Source organism: Xyrauchen texanus, chromosome 19 (assembly GCF_025860055.1).
Source record: "Xyrauchen texanus isolate HMW12.3.18 chromosome 19, RBS_HiC_50CHRs, whole genome shotgun sequence".
Classification (NCBI taxonomy): domain Eukaryota; kingdom Metazoa; phylum Chordata; class Actinopteri; order Cypriniformes; family Catostomidae; genus Xyrauchen; species Xyrauchen texanus.
Genome location: NC_068294.1, coordinates 3,207,453 through 3,229,804, shown reverse-complemented (window position 1 = coordinate 3,229,804; position 22,352 = coordinate 3,207,453). Strand labels below are relative to the sequence as shown.

At 37.5% G+C, this 22,352-nt stretch overlaps 1 protein-coding gene across 3 annotated transcripts in view; it reads right to left on the bottom strand.

Annotated features, from left to right (window-relative positions):
• si:zfos-2326c3.2 (mitogen-activated protein kinase kinase kinase kinase 4) overlaps positions 1–22,352 on the bottom strand; it is a 79,962-nt gene that overhangs the window by 3,507 nt on the left and 54,103 nt on the right. For all 3 annotated transcript variants that reach the window (XM_052149331.1, XM_052149332.1, XM_052149333.1), the window contains exons 25-30: positions 22,067–22,228; positions 21,750–21,893; positions 18,824–18,958; positions 18,175–18,275; positions 17,275–17,424; positions 6,112–6,271 (exon numbers count right to left, since the gene is read on the bottom strand). In XM_052149331.1, the coding sequence (XP_052005291.1) occupies positions 6,112–6,271; positions 17,275–17,424; positions 18,175–18,275; positions 18,824–18,958; positions 21,750–21,893; positions 22,067–22,228 (852 nt within the window). The remainder of the gene's footprint in view (positions 1–6,111; positions 6,272–17,274; positions 17,425–18,174; positions 18,276–18,823; positions 18,959–21,749; positions 21,894–22,066; positions 22,229–22,352) is intronic.

The window sequence follows — 22,352 nt, the reverse complement described above, 5'->3', positions numbered from 1 at the left end:
ACCAATGCCCTATCAATATGTCATATCCACTTTGACATGCTAAATCTTTCCAAGAGTTTTCATGACTGAACTACACTAACATCACTGGATGTATTGGTGCATCATATCAACAAGTCAAATGGCACAGATTCAAAGTTTTTGGGGAGTACAGAGTGAAATAAATAAATAAATAAAAATAAAAAAAATCACACACACATATACACACACTCAACTAGAATACAGCAATTTAAAATATAGACTGTTCTACACTCACCTAAAGGATTATTAGGAACACCATACTAATACTGTGTTTGACCCCCTTTCGCCTTCAGAACTGCCTTAATTCTACGTGGCATTGATTCAACAAGGTGCTGAAAGCATTCTTTAGAAATGTTGGCCCATATTGATAGGATAGCATCTTGCAGTTGATGGAGATTTGTGGGATGCACATCCAGGGCACGCAGCTCCTGTTCCACCACATCCCAAAGATGCTCTATTGGGTTGAGATCTGGTGACTGTGGGGGCCATTTTAGTACAGTGAACTCATTGTCATGTTCAAGAAACCAATTTGAAATGATTTGAGCTTTGTGACATGGTGCATTATCCTGCTGGAAGTAGCCATCAGAGGATGGGTACATGGTGGCCATAAAGGGATGGAGATGGTCAGAAACAATGCTCAGGTAGGCGTGGCATTTAAGCGATGCCCAATTGGCACTAAGGGGCCTAAAGTGTGCCAAGAAAACATCCCCACACCATTACACCACCACCACCAGCCTGCACAGTGGTAACAAGGCATGATGGATCCATGTTCTCATTCTGTTTACGCCAAATTCTGACTCTACCATCTGAATGTCTCAACAGAAATCGAGACTCATCAGACCAGGCAACATTTTTCCAGTCTTCAACTGTCCAATTTTGGTGAGCTCTTGCAAATTGTAGCCTCTTTTTCCTATTTGTAGTGGAGATGAGTGGTACCGGTGGGGTCTTCTGCTGTTGTAGCCCATCCGCCTCAAGGTTGTGCGTGTTGTGGCTTCACAAATGCTTTGCTGCATACCTCGGTTGTAGCAGTGGTTATTTCAGGCAAAGTTGCTCTACTATCAGCTTGAATCAGTCGGCCCATTCTCCTCTGACCTCTAGCATCAACAAGGCATTTTCAGCCCACAGGACTGCCGCATACTGGATGTTTTTCCCTTTTCACACCATTCTTTGTAAACCCTAGAAATGGTTGTGCGTGAAAATCCCAGTAACTGAGCAGACTGTGAAATACTCAGACCGGCCCGTCTGGCACCAACAACCATGCCACGCTCAAAATTGCTTAAATCACCTTTCTTTCCCATTCTGACATTCAGTTTGGAGTTCAGGAGATTGTCTTGACCAGGACCACACCCCTAAATGCATTGAAGCAACTGCCATGTGATTGGTTGATTAGATAATTGCATTAATGAGAAATTGAACAGGTGTTCCTAATAATCCTTTAGGTGAGTGTATATTAATCCAGCTACTCTGACATGGCAGTGTTCATCATTTGTAAGTTGCTTTGGATAAAAGCCTCTGATAAATTACGAAATGTAAATGTTCCTCGCATCCACGTTTGCAACCAAGTGCGCTGGGGGAATCCCAGAATACGATGTAAGAGGGAACCTCCACTACTGCAGCTCAATGCAGCCGCGAACCATAAAAGAAAGTTATTTAGACAAATGTTGCAGGGAAATTGTGTATAGTGGAGAAAACTGCTAACTGACAGTTACATAAATACGAAGAATACGACATTATCGATCATAAAAAATTGTCAACAAATATTTTCTTGTTGAATAGTCGTTTTATCACATTAGAGATTACATGAGGTCATTCGAAACTTTAATGATGATGAAAATAGAGACAGGCATATAGAAAGACACAGCTCACAGTCCAGATCCACTCCAAATTTTCTGAACAGTTTAAGGTAATGTAGATCACAAAGTATAAAGGAATTATACAAAAATATAAAATAAGTAAATGCAAAATCAAGTGTCGTGAAAGAAAGTGGAGCTGACTTTATGCTGGAGCAAAACTTGCATTACAGAGCATCTAAAAAGGAAACAACATAGTGTTATATCTTTAATACAACCTTTAATAAAGTTCAAACAATAAGGAAGCCGGTCAGAGCCGGTCATGAGTCGCGTGAAATAGCGCAAACAGTGCACGAGAGTTTGAAACTGATCCTGGCACAGACACACTCGACTCTCGTTTTTCTCAGACTGCGTTTGCTGCAGCTTCAGATAATGTGATGGTTTTGAATCGTAATATATGTGACACTGTGTATCTACTCATGAAGAAATCATAGATACACATCTGTATAAAGAAGACAGAGTTTGTTTTTTGTCAGTTAAAGATGGATCGAAATCAAGTTGAACTAAAAGGTGAGAGAGGGTAGTCTTAGCCCACTATACATTAAAACATATTTTTTGGGGGGGGCTGGTTTTCCAGTCTAAATATCTAAAACTGCCTTTTTAAATAAGGAGTTATACCGTTTTTACTTGAGGAGCTAGACCACAGAAAATATTAACATTTTCAGAGAAGTGCATTGTTTTCCTACTGCACTGGCATAAGAATAAAGAATTATTTTTCTTAGGTGTGGCTTATTTTTACACAAACCTATTGATTTGCTTCAGAAGACATTCACTGATCGACTGGAGTCGTGTGGATTACTTTTATGCTGCCTAAATATGCCTTTTGGACCATCAAACAGTCAGCAGACTGATGGCACCTGTTTACTTACAATATATGGACAAAAAGAGCTGAAATATGCTTATAAAAATCTCCATTTCTGCTGAAGAAGGAAAGCCATACACATCTGGGATGGCTTAAAAGTGAGTAAATCATGAGAGATTTTGGTGAACTAAACCTTTAAATAATATCTTTCAATGAGTCAAAGTTCCTAAATTGCATTATATTAAAGCTTGTTTAACAAACGTTAGCAGAGACAGGCATACAAAACATGGAAAATGCTACTCTCTTTTGATATTTGACAGCTGTAGCACAAATGCTAGCGTTACAGCATTGTTTCTGAATTGGGTTGCTAGAAGATGTCTCTGGTGACAGTCGAACACCTGCTAAGCTAACGGGAGCATTTGTTTCCTTACACATGATCTTCCGAGCATCTGGCGATGGAATGCATTTATGGTCTGAGATTGGAGATATCAAGTAGGAATATCCCACATCCAACTTTGAATCGAACGCAGCAAAAGAGCTGATGATTAATCATTGCAATAACTGCCCAATTAGACGATTGATTGTTTTAAAAGTCATCAGATTAGAACAATCACAGAGGAACATCAACCTTGGCTGGAAACCCCGAGCCTCTTTTCCCACATGGCAATCAAGGTTGTATCGTCAGAATTGCACCAAAGTTCTGGGACACTACATGGCTGAATTTAAATTCACAATGCATCGATCCCAAATAATGTGCTGAAGCTGTATTGCCAAAAAATGACAAGTGCCTTCAGCTTTCTGATAAGTAAGAAATGTAGCTGGAGAGCATAAGGAAATGAGTTCATTACAAATTATATCAACAGCATCAAATTTAGTAATCTCCACCCACAGGAATTACAATGACAATGCATATCCAAAAGATTATCTGCCTAGAAAAATAGTCCCACTGCTAAAAGGAAGATTTAAACAACTTTTCAGGAAGAGTGATGCATTTTATCAAAATGTATATTAAAACCATTAAATACAACTCCATTACAGATCACCTGCTTTTTTAAACACTTGATAACATTCATTCAGGGGGGAATGCACCAAGAATGAATTGTACCTGGAAAAGCACAGGTTATTTGCATGTGCTTTCTGTGCTGGTTAAGCAGCGATACACTAATGCAATTATGCAGATCAGGCAACAGCACAAACACAATTACCTACAATTGCATGCGCAATTCTGATCTTGTGGGACAATTCTGAACACTATATAGCATAGGATGCATAATTGGACACACTTTGACTGGACTGGACTGAACAGCATCAGACATCCAGACATCTGAATCATCTCTTTAACATAGCGAAAGTGCACTTCACTACAACTTGCATCTGGATATATGCTAGGTTATAATGCTGTTCTCCATAATTTGATTATTATTTGATTGATTACTGCTTATACGGTTGATAGAAAATACACACACATCTCTTTAAAAATAAAATCATTTTACCCCCTGCTTTCATCTGAGGCAGGCAATTTTTCTGAATCAAGCGCAATCTACAATGAGCATAATTTGCATAAAAGGGCGGCGCATGTGCGGAAAGGTATGGTAATGACTTAATTTAAATACTCTAGACACTGCACAATTTCAGTGCTGATTGTTCCTACTTAAACTAGATTGTGGGTAATTAGTGAATAGAACACAGGCTGTTGTACTGAAATAACACTATAGTGGTTCAACTGTTTAATAAATTCCCCATCAGATTAGAAGGACTTCTTTGGTATTCTCCACACTCAAATCCATTTTAATGTAGCAAGTAGAAAGATGACTCATCCAGCCAAATCACTTATTTAGTTTGTTCTTATTTTGTCACATTTACTGTACATATTTTGTTATTAAAGAACTTCCTTAAAGGGATCATTTATCCAAACATGAAAAATATAATTTACTCTCCCTAAATGTTACAAACCCGTATGACTTTCTCTCTTCTTTGGAACACAAAAGAGGATGTTCGTCAGAATGACAGCCTCAGTCACCATTGACTTTCACTGTATGGAAAAAAAGATGCAATGAAAATGAATGGTGACTGAGACTTTCAGTCCCTAACATTCTGACTAACGTCTTCTTTTGTGTTCCACGGATGAAAACAAATGATGACAGAATATAATGTTTGGGTGAACTATCCTATTAAGAAAGTTCTTTAAACACAAATATACAACAGTTAGTTCCGGTCCCCGAATCTGATTGGATGAGAGATGTTCCATGAATTCTGATGTCCAAAAACATCAGCACTCTGATGCTTTAATGTTTGTATCACTCTGCTTGTGTTCATTCGGTTCTAACCTAAAATGTAATAGCAGTGCAGGTGTGTTAAGAGCTACATGTGTCTACTTACATTTATTTTTGTGACATTACAGATTTTAGCCAGCAGATACTGCAAAAGACCATTTTTGTGTGTTATATGAGCCAGTCTGTGACATGAAGTGAGTCAGCGTCAGTCAGTGTTTTCATTCATCAGCACTACATGATCGCTCTGATTACTACTACACTACCAAAGCTAGGAAATAACATTAAACATCTTTAAACTAACAACTTCAGCATTAAGGCTCATCAAACAACAGACTGATTAATTGCAAACTCAAGACTTATTGGACTTTCCACATTGGAAAAGACAAAATGGAGATTGAGGTTTCTATAGTGAAAGACATTTGCGCACCAGCTACCACGAAATAGGGAGGAATACCCCCACTTGGACCACTATTTTTCCACTGAGAAAACAGGATGCATTTCACCAAAATGACATTATCTTCAGAAAGCTGACAAACAGATTACAGCATCATCAAAAGGTGATCGCACATACTCCATCTCTCTCTCTCTCTCTCTCTGTCTCTCTCTATCTCTCGCTCTAACACACACACACACACACACACACACACACACACTAAAGTGACATTTCTGAATTACTAACGAATGCTTGGACGCATCATTTGGTTTGAACCAGCAATGGCATATTCTGATTTGTCACATAAAAAAGTAGTTCCATGCACAAATGCGTTTTTTAAGAATGTTCTCGGTTTTTCCTAATTTTTTTAAAATGTACTTGTTCAAGTGTTATGAGATGAGACGAGGCCATGCCTGGCCGAATCACAGCAGTGCTGGTGTAGGGCCAAATCGCACTCTAGCTTGTGTGATATTGCTTAGTTAATGGTTGAATCTCAATGGAAATAATATCACTTGCAGCCATAATGCGATCAGAGAGTCTCATCTCATAACACTTTACAACTAAAATAGAGAAACAAACATAAAATATTGGTATAAAAATTCAGCTGCATTCATAGCACTCATTGGAATCTTTGTAATCCATGTCTGTTTCTAGCATTTTGTACATTTTGAAGCCTTTTAAAGTTAATCTGTTCTACATAATATTCCCAATGCAGCGTGCAGCTGTGAAACTCACCGACAGAGGCGGGCATCTCCCCCCACTGCAGCACCGTCTCCTTGGTGATGCGGCCATAGGTGTCAGTATAGACGCCCTCGTCTTCGTAACACAGCAACAGCTCCATCCCACTGCTGCCGGGCAGAATGATGACGGCATGAGGCCGAATCACACCCTGAATCTAAACACACACATAAAACAAAGACTGCCTATTATCAAACAGAAAAACTGCCTTCATTAATAAACCTGTCCAGTGTCTGCAAAAAGAACAAAGGGCAGACCGGGGCTAGTTGTCACAAGTAACTTTAAGATTTGGAGCCAAAAGTCCAATTGCGCAAATGTGTACTTTTATTAGGTTTAGTATGCTGGTTTCAAACATTTAGTTCAAAACCCTCCTAAATCTGAATAATGTTTGTGAATTCTACCCTAAAGTAAATTTTCACTATCATCATATTTTTTGTATATAGCTCTTGGATAAACAAGCAAACATAATCCAACCATATTAATCAAACAAAGCCTGAATCATGAAAAGTTAAATTCAAATTTTGTATTATTATTATTACTTTCAATACATATGCAAACAGTTTCCTTTACTTGTAAACCTAAAAATACACCCAGCAGAGGGCAATGGTGACCCCAGAATAGAAATATTAATAATTCTGCCCAGCTGAAAAATAAATAATTATGTTAGATACATATGCTTGTACACTGTCACTGATTACATACATTTGAAGTATTTTATTAATTAATATGGTAAGTTTTAAAATAGTACTGTCACAGATGAAATGTTCAATTTATTAATGGTATGCTTATACGGTAACATAATGTTTACCATAGTATAAATTTACTGGTAAAATCTGACATTACATTTGGCATTATCAGGTTGATCAAATATCAGACCCTAAGGATAATTATATACCGATCAGCCACAACATTAAAACCACCTGCCTAACAATGTGTAGGTCCCCCTCGTGCCACCAAAACAGCACCAACCCGCCCGCATCTCAGAGTATCATTTTGACATGATATTCTTCTCAGCACAATTGTACAGTGTGGTTATCTGAGTTACTGTAGACTTTGTCAGTTTAAATCAGTCTGGTTATTCTCTGTTGACCTCTCTCATCAACAAGTGTTTCCGTCCACAGAACTGCCGCTGTTCTGGAATAGTTTGATTTGTCTTTTTGAACTGATCGGACAATGGAGGATCAAAACTTAGAAAAACCAGAATTTCCAAACGGGACAGCAGAATGCTCATTATTTTCAAACTCCAACTGTCAAAAGTTATATTTTTTTTATGTAAACAAACTCACAAAGTGCCTTTAATATGCTTTTGCTCTTTCTTGCTGTTCTTTCTCTATCAATCCATCCATGTGACAGTCTGGCTGTCTGTTTGTCTTACTGTAATGTCATATATCATCACACAGCAGCAGGACATTTACATTTATGCATTTGGCAGACGCTTTTATCCAAAGCGACTTACAGTGCACTTATTACAGGGACAATCCCCCTGGCCTTCTGGTCAGTAATCCTGAGCCTCAACCACTGAGCCACCACTGCCCACATTAGGAGGACATCATTCTCCTAATGAATGTTTAACTGTTAACTGAACTATAATGCTTGGATATCATTTCTGGTAGGGTTGTTGAAGCTTATAATGATTTTCATGACTTAATAAAACACGTTTACTTATATTCATGACTTCTGAGTATTTGATAACTTTGCTCCAGTATTGAGGTTCCCAAAGTGTGTCTTTACACACTTAGGGAAGTGAATGGCCACTGTGTGTGTTCTAAGTGTGTGTGCTGCTGTTTTCTTTTTATTTTACCCCAGTCACAGAAATGCACAAGTTGTTGTCAATGTCCATTGTCTACTCTATTTAAACTTTAAACTTTATCTGGTAAAAGGGCAATTTAAAATTGCTTCTAAAAGCCACTAAATGTACAGGGTATTTCCCCAAAAATGTATGCTAATCTCAAGTTGTTTATAATGAACCATTTACAAAGAAATGATTAAATAAACTGTTTATTATTGTAATTGTTGTATATTGCTAATTTCTGCATTATTTTCATGTTAAAGAATATTTCAACCCCATCATTATTGAATCCTCCTTTTTATATTACACTGTTATTGTTTGCCGTGCATAACTATTGTAGTATTATTGTAAATGTTTAAACAAATAACATAATATTAACATGAAAATAGCATATTATGACAACGGCTATGCTTGTGAATATCTCAGAGTGATGATCACAGGCAATGTCCAGGTAACCGCAAACCCTTAGATTCATTCACCAGAAGAGCAGTGCTGAATCACACATGTCAAATTTCCTTGCAATTTTAGGTTTCAACCACAGATGTCGCTAGAGTGCCCAACATCTCGTGTGCAGCTTTAGTGTACTGTTCTGCACTCATAAATATCATGTATAAATACATTTCCCACGCAACTGACTTGGGCTTTTTTCACATTTTTGTTGTAATGGCTTAGCCCAAAGTATACTTCAAGTTTTACACGAACGTTCAACGTCTCCGTACAGTCGAACACGAGCCTGTCAAAGTACACTCCATATGACGGGCGTTTGGGGCATGCGTGCTATGACATAACGTTTTTGCTACAGCAGGGCAGATAAACATTTTAATTCGCAGTGTTGTATGTTGAAAATAATTTTTGCGAAATTTTCTTCTGTCTATTTCCATTCAAATTAACTTTTATCTATAAAAAGGTTGTGCGTGATGACGTTATGACTAAAAAAACACTGTCGCATAAGTTTTGGTTTATCACAAAATAAATCTGCCCTGAAGCCGTTTCCATTCAGAAATGTGTGTTTATCGCTAATTCGCATCCTAGATGCCCCTAATTGTTTTCCTCTGAAGTTTTGGTAAAATGGGGAGATTATTGAGACAATTCATTGAAATTAGCCAGTTCCATCCAAGATGGAATTGTAATCAAAAGGGAACAGTTGCTCTTCTGATAGGACTGTAATATTGGTCCTGATGTTGCGCCTGTCTCAGGTTGCCACCGGTTCTGACCCAAAAGCGAATCGTCATGCTCTGTTCAAGCTGGCAAACTGCATCAAGTAGTGGGGAAACTTTCAGTCATAGTATAAGGATGTGTATATGCTGTGTGCACAGATATTAAAGAAACAGTGATGAGGTGTTATATCAGGGTTTACATATATGATACATTCCTGATATTCAATATTTTGAAGAATCATCTAATAGAAATCATCTCCATCACAACTAAATTATGTCCCGCATATTTGTCCAGCAACTTTTAATGACCAACTGAACTTGATTGTCATCTAAAATTAATTATGCATAATCGAGTTTACATTTTATGAAGAAGCTCAGCAAATGCGATCCGAGGTAAAGAGGGTTACATTTCAAATATTTAAAAGTTTTTAAATGTTCAAAATCTACTTTTCTGAAATGTAAATCATATAACAAATAACAAATAATTCTGATAGTTTATAGTCTTGAAGGGCAGAACATTTGTTTGGTAATTAACAATTTTATTTAATGCTTTATTCATTTGGTAATTTATTTAATTTAATACAGGGAATTTTGCTGACATTTTTTCAAAAGTAAGCTAAACAATAATTTTATAGAATTGAGTTATATGTTAGTGTTCCAAAAAAGCACACTGATATTTTCTCCTTGTATTGTGTATTTCTTTTTCATTTAAAACATGTTTGTGCATAGAATTTATGTTTGTTTTTAGTTTTTTTTGTATTGTGGACTAATTCCATGACTGCCATCTATTATTTTGAATGGTGTGTAAAAGCAAATGTAATAAATAAACGGGTGGCTACCACGATTAAATTAATCACAAACAGTGGCCATTCATATGTTCTCCTGGCACTTGTCAATGACAGGTGCATGATAAGAGATATTTGTGTTGGCACTCCTGGAAGTGTCATGTTTGCAGCATCAGATCTATATCCTGTTAAAATCAATCCTTAATTGGCTTTCAAGGATGTATACCGTCGTCATGATTAACGATTGGGGTAACTCGGTGATGTGACACTACATTTTTGCGTTAATGCCAATTGTCTTGACAAAAAGTGTTTCCAAACCAGTTTTTGCGACATTTGAAGTATCGACATAGAGTTTATGCGCTTGAGTTAAACGAGAGAAAAATATTATCAACACTTTTTGTGATAATTTGCGTTTCTATCAGCTTTAATTTGATGCACTAAAACCTTTATAAAACAGTGCCATGACAACTCATCCCACTGTGAAGTTTGTGCAAGTCTCTCGCAGCAATAATGGCAGTTATAGTTGCAGCTTGGTTTAAGGATAAATATTAGAGGTTATATATAAGAGGATATAAAAATTCTTGTAATATATGTTTTTATAATTGTAATATATGATTGTAACAATTATGGAAAGGAGGATGCTGGGGCCGGCTTGGCAAAACAGTTAGACTTTTATTGTTGCGCTTTTCAGTCGCACACAGTAAGGCCGCTTTTCAGCAGAACACAAAAGTTTTTTTTTCAGCAACACAACACTGACATGCACACACAGACAACTTCATGCGACTCTCTCTCTCGTCTGCCACTGTCTACTCTCCTCAAATACTCCTGCCGCCCCTAACTGGAACACAAGACCAGTGTGGCACACAGGTGGAGCTCATTCATGATTTATGCTTTATACATATATACTATATATACACCGATCAGACACAATATTAAAACCACCTGCCTAATATCTTGTAGGTCCTCCACATGCCACCAAAACATCTCTGACCCATCAAGGCATGAACTCCACAAGACCTCTGAAGGTGTCCTGTGGTTTCTGACACCAAGACGTTAGCAGCAGATCCTTTACATCCTGTAAGTTGCGAGGTGGGGCCTCCATGGATCGAACTTGTTGGTCCAGTAAATCTCATAGATGCTCAATCAGATTGAGATCTGGGAAATTTGGAGGCCAAGTCAACACCTTGATCTCTTTGTCATGTTCCTCAAACCATTCCTGACCAATTGTTGCAGTGTGGCAGGATGTATTATCCTGCTAAAGAGGCCGCTGCCATTAGGCAAATCCATTGCCATGAAGGGGTGTACATGGTCTGCATCAATTTTTAGGTAGGTGGTTTGTGTCAAAGTAACATCCACATGAATGCCTGGACCGAAGGTTTCCCAGTAGAACATTGTCCAATGCATCACACTGCCTCCGCTGGCCTGCCATCTTCCCATAGTGGATCCTGCTGCCATCACTTCCCCAGGTACACGATGCACACGCACCCGGCCACATGATCTAAAAGAAAACGTGATTCATCACACCAGGTCACCTTCTTCCATTGCTCCATGGTCCAGTTCTGATGCTCACGTGCCCATTGTAGGTGCTTTTGGCGGTGGACAGGGGTCACCATGGGCACTCTGACCGGTCTACGGCTTCCACAGCAAGCTGCGAAGCACTGTGTGTTCTGACACCTTTCTATCATGGCCAGCATTAAGTTTTTCAGCAATTTTTGCTACAGTAGCTCTTCTGTGGGATCAGACTAGCCTTCACTCGCTAGTGCATGCCAATATCCAGAGAGCAGGGTGGCTGATAAGCCGATACATTGAAGAGGTCACAAAATTGAATATGGTAAAACATAAAATTTAAATGTTTAACATAAAATTGCTATAAACTCTTATTTAGCACTATATTTACTCCATTTCACACAAAAACTTTGTGACTGCTGTTAAAAAAAAAAAAACAATCTAAACAAAATGATATTGTATTTTAAATGGTAGATTTCTGTTTGGTCATCAAATTTTTGTAATTAATTTGCACATGAAGAAATTGTTAATATATTCGGAAGAAGAAATAACAGTACACACAGTAGTCCAGCAACCATGCATGGCATGTCCACGTTAGCAATCGCATTTACTCCAAACATACAGAATCAAACCAATTACATAGTGTATAAAGCATTTATTCATAGCGCATTTGAAGTGATTTTACCTTGAAGTTGCACCAGAGACTATTTATCAGACACAAGTCACTACTATTAATACTATTAATGGGGAAAATTCAAATTTTTAGAATGCCCAATTGAAGTCCTGCCTTACAGGTAAAAGAGCCAATCACCTTTTAGATACAGGCATTGCCTGTCAATCAAATTATTAGCTATAAAAGCTGGAAAAATTGCCCTTTTTTTTTGCATAATCTGAGGTAAAGAAGCCCCATTTATGATACCAGTGTTGTCAGATTTTACTGCTGGTTTGAAATATGTTCCTTGATCGTATTCGTGACCAACCATTTTGGAGATTTTGGTCTTTCCCCATTCAAGTAGATTGGAGCTGTTTTTTCATGACTGGAAAAAGCCTCCCAAGAGTGTTTCAAACTGGATCAACAGTGGATTGACTTGCTAGAAAGACTTTGGTTGCACTCATGCGTTTGTGTGGATCCAGCGAGCAGCAGCAATCTCCTGATAATTTAAACAGCCTGGATCGCCAGCTTGTATTGTGATCAATGAGCATCAAGATTTGTGAATCAGAGGAACTTTTGATCCTGATCCTGAAGTTTTGATTCTGGCTGATGGAATACACGCTTTAGAGGAAGATAATAGTTGGGCGCTCGATGAGAAGAAACACTGGATTTTCGTGAGGTTTGTGAATTGCATCGGTTTAAGCAAGATATCTGCAAATTTGCAAACAGTAAATATTAGAAGTTTTATTGATATTTGCCAGTTCATCATTAGACATGACAGTTAAAAGTTAAAGGGAACTGATGAGGAGAGAGAGGGAGAATGAAACATTAAGATTATGAGCTCAAACGCATCTGAGATGTGGACCATTTAAATGAGACTGTTGCACTATCTATCTAACTATGTCTATTATTGCAGTAACATGATGCACGTAACAACAAAACAAACCATGACTGGTCGTTTACAAGTCTCAGTCACTTCACATGAAAACACGCGATTTTTGGCGCCCTCAAGAAAAAAAATATTGGCCAAACAGGAACATTTACAAGTGGTCGACAGATACATCGCAGAGACTGATAAATCGGGTGATATTCAGACTTTTTAAATTATCGGCATCGTCTGATTTATGGGCCTCTGCGATATATCGGTCAACCACTAGTACTAACCACTGCATACAAGGAACACCCCACAAGACCCAGTCGTCTAGCCATCACAATTTGGCCCTTGTTAAAGTTGCTCAGATCCTTATACTTGCCCATTTTTCCTGCTTCCAACACATGAAATTCATGAACTGACTGTTCACTTGCTGCCTAATATATCCCACCCCTTGATGGGTGCCATTGTAATGATATAATCAAATTGTAACAAACTTAAGGCGATATTTCAGTTTTTCTTTTTTAATAAATGTGGAAAAATGTCAACAATTCTGTGTTTTTCTGTCAATATGGGGTGCTGTGTGTACAATAATGAGGAAAAAAATGAACTTAAATGATTTTAGCAAATGGCTGCAATATAACAAAGAGTGAAAAATTTAAGGGGGTCTGAATACTTTCCGTACCCACTGTATACACATGTATTAACAGTTCAGCCCTTGTACAGTAATGCTTATTCCAATGTGGACCTCAACCTAAAATGAGTTTGTCACCCCTGGTTTAGACTGTGTTCTGTACTCTAATGTTATAATTTAGGCTAGTGAGACTTCAACAGTTCTTATTTCATTTAGAGTTGGACACTCATAATTTGCGCACAGGGTTGGGAGGGTTACTTTTGAAATGTATTCCACTACAGATTACTCAAGGTCAGTAATGTATTCTAAATACTTTGGATTACTACTCCAGCACTGGTGGATTTTTTCACTTGTTTTGACTATAAAAACTGCCAGTACGGTCAGACAAAATACATGTTAAATATACATTATCTGAAAAACTGAAATATCTTATGCAGTGTTACTTCTAAAACAAGATTAATCAAACTGATCTTGTTTTAAGGATTTTTAGATATTTTTACAGGAAAACAAATAAACGATTTTTGCCCTAATATCAAAGGGCAAAAATATAAAAAATAAATAATAATCCAATGTGAATTTTCTTGATAATAAATATGATCGTGTCTGGTAACGTGCTAGAAATAGCATTTTAGCTTAGCATAAAGCTAACAGTTTACACAAGATTTATTTATTTTTCATCTGCTACAAACTTACTACAAACATACTTCTCTGTCTGCTCAATGACAATGACAATAAAATGCAAAGTAAACTCTTCAGTAATCAAAATACTTTTTTAATGTAACTGTATTCTCAATACCAATGATTTAAAATGTAACTGTAGTGGAATTCAGTTAGTAATATTTTAAATACGTAATCCCGTTACATGTATTCCGTTACTCCCCAACCATGCTTGAGCATCAGTATAAGAATAATTTAGTAACCACATCAATTGATGTCTAAGTGGTTTTGTTTCACTAAAAAGAACCGTCTCGTAAGAGTCATTTGTTCAGGAATCAATACACTGTGTGTTTCCGTTAACGGAACCAAAATTCATGAAAATCATTCGGTTTTGTATTTTGAATAAATCGGACTCTGAACTAGAACCGGTTCTCGGTTCCAAAACCTATTGGTGCTTGATGCACTGAAGCCCCTAACATTCTTCTTAACATCTCCTTTTGTGTTCCATTAAATAAAGTAATTCCAGTTTGAAACAACATGAGGGTGAGAAAATAATGACAGAATCTTCATTTCTGAGTGAACTTTAAGAGCCTGCTAAATGTATCCTGGAACTCAAAACAACAACAACTTCCTCTAATTACTTGCACGAAATACTTATTAGAAATTAAAAACCAAACTCTTGACAATAAAATCTCTGAATAGAATCATTAGTACTTGCTCCTCTATTAACACATCACACACACTCACACCTGTCACTGTACTTGCCTGGCTGAGGGATAAATTCACACACACTGTGCTGCTATCACTCTGAAGAGCCACCACAATCCTGAGCATCAACACGGGCACCCAGAGCCGCAGCGCGATCTTGATCCTCCGCCGAGGGATTCTCATCAGCACAGACCACGCAAACACACTGCCACGAACAGACAGTGGTGTGCGTTCAAGAGTGTGAGGCAGAATTACCCAACGCCAAGAGAAGTCCACAAAAAAAAGAGTTCACTAATGAGAGTGTGCCACTGAAACACAACAACTGCATGAAAGACGGCAAATTGCAACCACAAGTGCCTTTAATGCAGTGTGTGTGTGTGTGTGTGTGAGAGAGAGAGAGAGTAACTGAAAGAATGTGAAGAGAAAACGTACATATGGAGGCTACATGATGGAGTGCCGCCCAGCCTCCAGTTCTGCTGCGCACTGCAAACTCATGCTAAATTTAACTACAGCATGTTATTAAAAAAGAAAAAAAATCTTGTCAAATAACAGGTCATTTGGATGGGTCTAAGGCTGCAGAGAGATATTTTTGTACTAGAGATGAGTTTGGAGAAACTAGCACACACACATGGATTGTAGGGTAACTAGAGTATTTGGGATACCTTAGTGGTGTTTGGAGTATGAGTACAGTCGTGGGTGTGCGCTACAGCTCTTGATTCACTCAGAGCACAAACACTGTTGTGTGGGTGTGTGGACTGTCAGTGCTGTAGAGAGATACAGCTCCATATCATCACAATACTCCACTAACAAATCAACTATAAGGTGGATGGTTATATTACATTTATTGTATTTTGGTTGATGGAAAACAATTTATATGAATTCAGATGAACATGAGCATACATAAACAACGCATTTAAATGCACACATTTCACAAATGTTGTAAGAGGATTAGCCTATACTTACAAATGTATCTTTACTGCTTGAATGAATTTTTTCAAAGAAGAATTTTTTCCCAAATCTTATCTCATAATTCTCTTAATTTTTAATCTCTTAATAGTTTTCTACAGCAGAAGTGCTCGATTTTTCTTGAGAAAATGAATGCCCTCTAATGTGACTGATTGGACATTTTATTTTTATATGAGCTCTATACTTTAGGTTTCATAATTTAATATATGCATTGGTAAATTGCGTTCAGATGATAACATATGGCCAATGCTAATGCTGTTAAATCCATAAATAAACAAATCGCAGGCAGCTTCGTACACAATACAAAGGGGAAAAAACAGAAAAAGCCTGCACATTGTAGTATTAATAGCCTCTGTTCATTTATCGGAAGATTCTTCCGGTTGCAAGTAGCCTATATCACTGTTACCATCACGATTTACCCGAGAAGTTTACAAATGATGCTGGCTATGTGCTGCTAACTGAACCAGAGACGGGGCGTAAACTGAACATGTTTTACTTTCATGTCAAACCATTTTTATTGATTTCTTCAACTGTTTGATTCACAAGAGAGTGTCATATGACAGCAAAAACATGAGATGACAGTAAGTCCTCACTTCCTTTGAGACTCTATTGTGTTTGCAAAATTTTATGAAGTGAATGCGCTTTATTCATGAAAAGGATTTCATTACTGTTCTGCATAGATGTTAACAACATTTACTAGCAAGTCTGGTGCCTTCCTTATATGGCATTTTCATGGGCGTGGATTATGATAATTGTGAATGAATGTGCACACGCCCCCTATTTACGAATGTTTGGAATTCACTAACATACACACGCTTTACTAACAAATCAGGGGAGTACGAAGAGTTTGTGAATCCGGCGGAAAGTTTTTTGGAAGGCCAATTTTACACGCAGTTTACTCATATATTTACAAAAGTTTCATGAAAGAGGCCCATAGTCTCTAATTGAAGAGATAGCTGTGAGCAAAGATTTACCTTTACCATAGTAAAGGTGCATATTGCACACAAAAAATGGCACTCTGCTTGCTGGTTGCTATGCAAGTCAGGATGTAATGGTCTACCAGGACAGCAATAAGTTCTCCAGGAAATAGTTTTGTTCAGAAGTTCCCACATGGCTACAATGAGTATCTCTTTGATATTGGAGAAATCTTAAAATATTTCTTGAAAAATATTTACTTGAAGATATTTCAAGTAATGGTAATCTTCTTTATCTAAACCTGACAAATGCAAACCTATTTTTTTGTAATGAAATAACTAATATAATTATGCCCACCAGTTATATTTAACCCATAGTTGAGAAACCCTGTCTCTTGAGGAGGCCCAGTTGCATGTTTCTGTTTGTTTCAGTGGATGTAATGGACATACATTGTGCAATGAATGATTTTGTTTACTCATGGTCTCTAGTGGTGTAGGTCTATGTTTGCTGGAGCACTCACATGATTGGGCAGGTACAGATCAAAGGGTGAACCTGAATCCACATCAATGGCATGAAAACCAGAATGAGACCCATATATGACCTTTAACCTCTGTCCATTCTCCACCGTCAGGTCAACAGAGAGGGGTTTCTGAGGCAGTGAGCTAAATGACTGATCAAAGATAAAGAAGAACCATGATTTAATCGTAGGGAATTAATAGGGAAATAAACAAAAAGAGACAAAACTGAGTGAGCTAATACAGCTGCTACAGGTAACAAATTGATTTCAGAAAAATCAACAGTTTTCAATAACATTTAATAAACATGCTATGTTTCCATTTCTATAAAAATGGGTACGACAACTGTGTGTTAAATGTAAACGTCAGAAGTGGAGTAGGTCTCTGAGGGCAGCAGTGAAGTAGGACACGTACTAGAAAATGACCCATTTCTACACACAAACCCAATTACAATACCTATCATTACACCAGCCTACTTTTAACAATGGAATAACATCAAAATGTAAATGCAAACAGATGGATTTTGATTAACTTCACAAAGTAGTTTTGACCATGATGGTTTTGATCACAACTGCCTCATTAGGTGAGGTGATGTGTGTATTTATATATATATATATATATATATATATATATATATAAATAATGATTTTTTTGCATCATAATGAGAATTGGGGGAAAATGTGCTTAATGTTAATGAACAAATGCCACAATACAAAAAAACTACATTTAAATGCTTCTAAAAATGGACTTTGTTAGGCAAAATCTAAACATTTAAAAATGTAAAAATGTATTTTCGAATGATATTTTTGTTTGAAATAAGAGCCAGAAATCTTCTTGACAAGCTTTGTGAGAATGTGAAAGGTCATACAGGAATTCTATGACCTCTACTAATGTCTGAGACTTACTTTAAAAGCCATAAACTTGTGATATGGTTTAGGAGCCCACGCATAGATCTCCACTGCACTCCTCAAAGCGATGACCAGGAACTTTATTTTTTCATAGCGAACTAGAATCACATTAAAGATAATAGTGTGAATTAAATGATAATCAACCAGTAAACGTAACCTTACAGATATGACTGAAAGAAAACATTATCAAACAACAAAAGTAACACATTCCACAGTAAGCATCAGTCCTTCAGTCATTACAGTACTGCAATGTGCTGCATTTCAGTGCAAAAACCTGCATCTTATTCATCGTGCACCTGCAATCCAGCTGGACCATGCTAAATGTACTGAAATAGCACTGCGCCGTGAGTATTTACATTAAGTCATCGTCATTCTTTTCAAAACAACAGCACTCAGAAATGGCCTGCAAGATTGGGTGTATTTGTGCCTTTATCTGAATTCCTTAAAGCAACGCAGATAGAGTGTGCAAATAAATGACAATGAGTGGGCACAATATCTTTTTGGTGAACTCCCCATGAAGTTTCTGATTGCTGAATTTCTGTCTGCAGTAAAAGGAGTCAAGGCCTTTCAAAAGACTACTTGAGTGATGTTTGTAGAGTCAATTAAAACTAAGTCATCTTTTAAAATCGAAGTGTCCTAGACTCACCGACTTTGTAGTTGACACATCCTTCCAGCTCACCCACTGACGTCCAGCCCTGTTTCTTCTCTACCTCTGGATCATTATGCAAGATCTTATTCCTCAGCCAGGACAGGTAGTACAGCCTCAGTTTGTTCTTCTTACCTGTCCACAGCAGTTACACACATCAATAAAACACTGAGAGAATTGTGAAATTGCAGGCTTTCAGAATCTATCTTTCATTTTAGTATTCTGCCTTGAACTTGAATTTGCACTTTTAAAATACCTAAAATCAGTGTTGGGTAATTTACTCAGAAAAGTAATTCACTACAAATTACCAAATATATCTCAAAATTATAATCAGATTACTTTATTGATTACTTAACTGAAAAGTAATTACATTACTAATTAATTGATTTTCTAAAGTAAAGTAGCGCAATGACCGTGTACTGCGTCTTCTCCAATTTTCGTGAGAGCGCCATTCTAAGCGCAGTTTTCGAACAAGTGGGCATGGGTGGGAGTGTTTGTGCTATCTGTGGGTGTATGCAAACAAACTGTGGGAGTTTACTGTATTATGTTAATGTAGTGGAAGTGGAGCAAATCGCAATTTGATATTTTTCTGAGGAATAGGCCCTTGTGTTAAGACGTCTGAGAAGCACTTCTATTCTCTGCGCATGTCTAAAATTGAGTTCCTGCATTTGCAGTTTGGGGATTCCACCAGCAGACGATATCAAAGTGCTACTGGTCACTTTTAATACTACCCATGATTTATGTGTCAGTAGGTCAATATGATTAATTATACTTAAATTCTTCTTCATTTAACACAGCCATACACTCAACACCACAAGTTTCTCCCTTACACTCACACTGTTGTATGGCGTATGCCCATCAGATATAGAAAATAACACAAACAGATCTTTACGACCATAATTCATGCTTTAAAATGTATTTTAAACAAATATTATAATTTAAAAAATTGTGCAACCCAAATATGAGCTTAAATGTAATTGTCAGTATTCGTTAATCGGATTACAAGATTTTTAAATGCGGTATTCCACCTTTGAACAAATATGTTATTTGATTACAGCAACTAATTACTTCGTAATTGTATTACACCCAACACTGGCTAGAACTACACTGACACAATTGATTATTTAAAAGACACTATACACACACACACACACACACACACACACACACACACACACACACACACACACAACAAAGATAAAGATCCCCCATTTAGCCTTAACAGACTGTAGGGGCAAGTGCTGTTAGCGAGCACCTATGAAGGCCGGAACGGTACACGAGGGGGTGGGTGGGCAGCACAACACCCGACCGCCTTTTGTCTCCCCAGTGGCAATGTTTACACACCACACCAGGTACTCATTTTAGGCTGAGTCGACCTAGGGGAGGCCCGGGACCGGTTCAGATATTCGTCACTGGTGTTGGCTATGAGCGGGAATCGAACTCAGGTCGCCAGGTTCATAGCGCAGTGCGCTAACCACTACACTACCGCTCCCCGACACATACACACACACACACACAGCCAAAAGTTTCAGAAGGAAATTGGTACTTTAATTCAACAAAGTGGCATTCAACTGATAAAGTATAGTCAAAGTATAGTCAGGACATTACTGATGTAAAAAACAGCGCCATCACTGTTGATGTATTCCACTACAGTTACAATTTAAATGTCATTTTTGATAAAATCTAGACAGCAGCATCACTCCAACACCTTATCCTTGAGTAATCATGCTAAATTGATCATTTGGTACTACAAAATCACTTGCCATTATATCAAACACAGCTGAAAGATATTTGGTTTGTTAAATGAAGCTTAACATAGTATTTTGTTTTTGAGTTGCCAGAGTATCCAATGGACTGTCATGTCTTAAGGGCAATATTATCAAATCAAAGTTTGTTTTTATAGCACACTTAAACAGAGCGACCATAAACAATACATGAAACGTAAACACAAAATGGCAAAAAAGAAACAGTTTTCTCTTGAAACTCGTCAGTCAATCATTGTTTTGAGGAATGAAGGCTATACAATGCTTGAAATTGCCAAAAAACTGAAGATTTCATTCAAAGGTGTACACTACAGTCTTCAAAGACAAAGGAAAACTGACTCTAACAAGAACAGAAAGAGATGCGGAAGACCAGATGTACAACTAAACAAGAGGATAAGAACATCAGAGTCTCTAGTTTGAGAAACAGACACCTCACATGTCCTCTGCTGACAGCTTCATTGAATTCTACCTGCTCAACACCAGTTTCATGTACAACAGTAAAGAGAAGACTCAGGGGTGCAGGCCTTATGGGAAGAATTGCAAAGAAAAAAACACTTTTGAAACAGAAAAACAGAAGAAAAGGTTAAAAGAAACACAGACATTGGACAACAGATAATTGGAAAAGAGTGTTATGGATCTTAACCCCATTGATCTTTTGTGGGATCAGCTAGACTGTAAGGTGTGTGAGAAGTGCCCGACAAGACAGTCACATCTATGGCAAGTGCTACAGGAAGTGTGGGGTGAAAGGTCATCTGAGTATCTGGACAAACTGACAGCTAGAATGTCAATCTGTCATTGCTGCACATGGAGAATTTTGTTTTTAAGCTTGTCTAATATATTTATTGGTTATTATGTTATTATACAATAAGATTTTATGTTTTATTTTGTAAAATATTTTTGTATAATAAGCACTTAACTTTACAATTGTCCTAGGCAACTGGTTTTCTATATTGCCATGCAGGTCTCTCTATAGTCAATAATTAATTTCCATTTATTTATTTATTTGGAAAGTTGCCATGTAATAAAAGGAAACCAACTGTTTTGCGTTGGGGTCTGTTTTATTTTGTGATAAGAACCGACTGACATTACAATAACCTTAGAGTAACTTTAGGCTGTTTACAGTTGCCATGTATCTTAATTATATTTGCATTCATACCGAATACCTGATATGGTGATTAATACATTGAGTCCCTCCAGTACATCCATCTGTTGAAAGCGTCTGCGGCTGATGAGAGAGTAAACTTTACCCTGACCACTGCGGTCTAGCAGCCACAGACCACTCTCTGTGCCCACCAACAAATTCACACCTACACAAACACACAACAAGTGAGGGACACTACACTACTGTTAAATAGCAGGAACACACCAACAAAAATATTAAAATAATAAAATTGTATTTCAATTCAAAAAGTGCTGTAAAGCTGAACTACAGCTGTATACTCCAGGACTTTCACTTTAAAGAGTGATATATGAGTCTTACCCCACAGACTAGCACACAACACTTCAGTATTGAACTTTTTCTTGTATTTGCGAATCTCTGGCGCATCACTCTGAGGCCGGATGTTAGTAGGGTTAACGTTCACCACTGAACCCTTCCTGTGGGGCTCTCTCCTGCACGGGTCACACCTCACATTCACATTCACTAACACACACACACACACACACACACACACACACACACACACACACACAGACACAAAGATAGAACTTTATTCATATATATGTTAAGTGTGTGTAGTGCCTATATCAGAGTCAGAGATATGGAC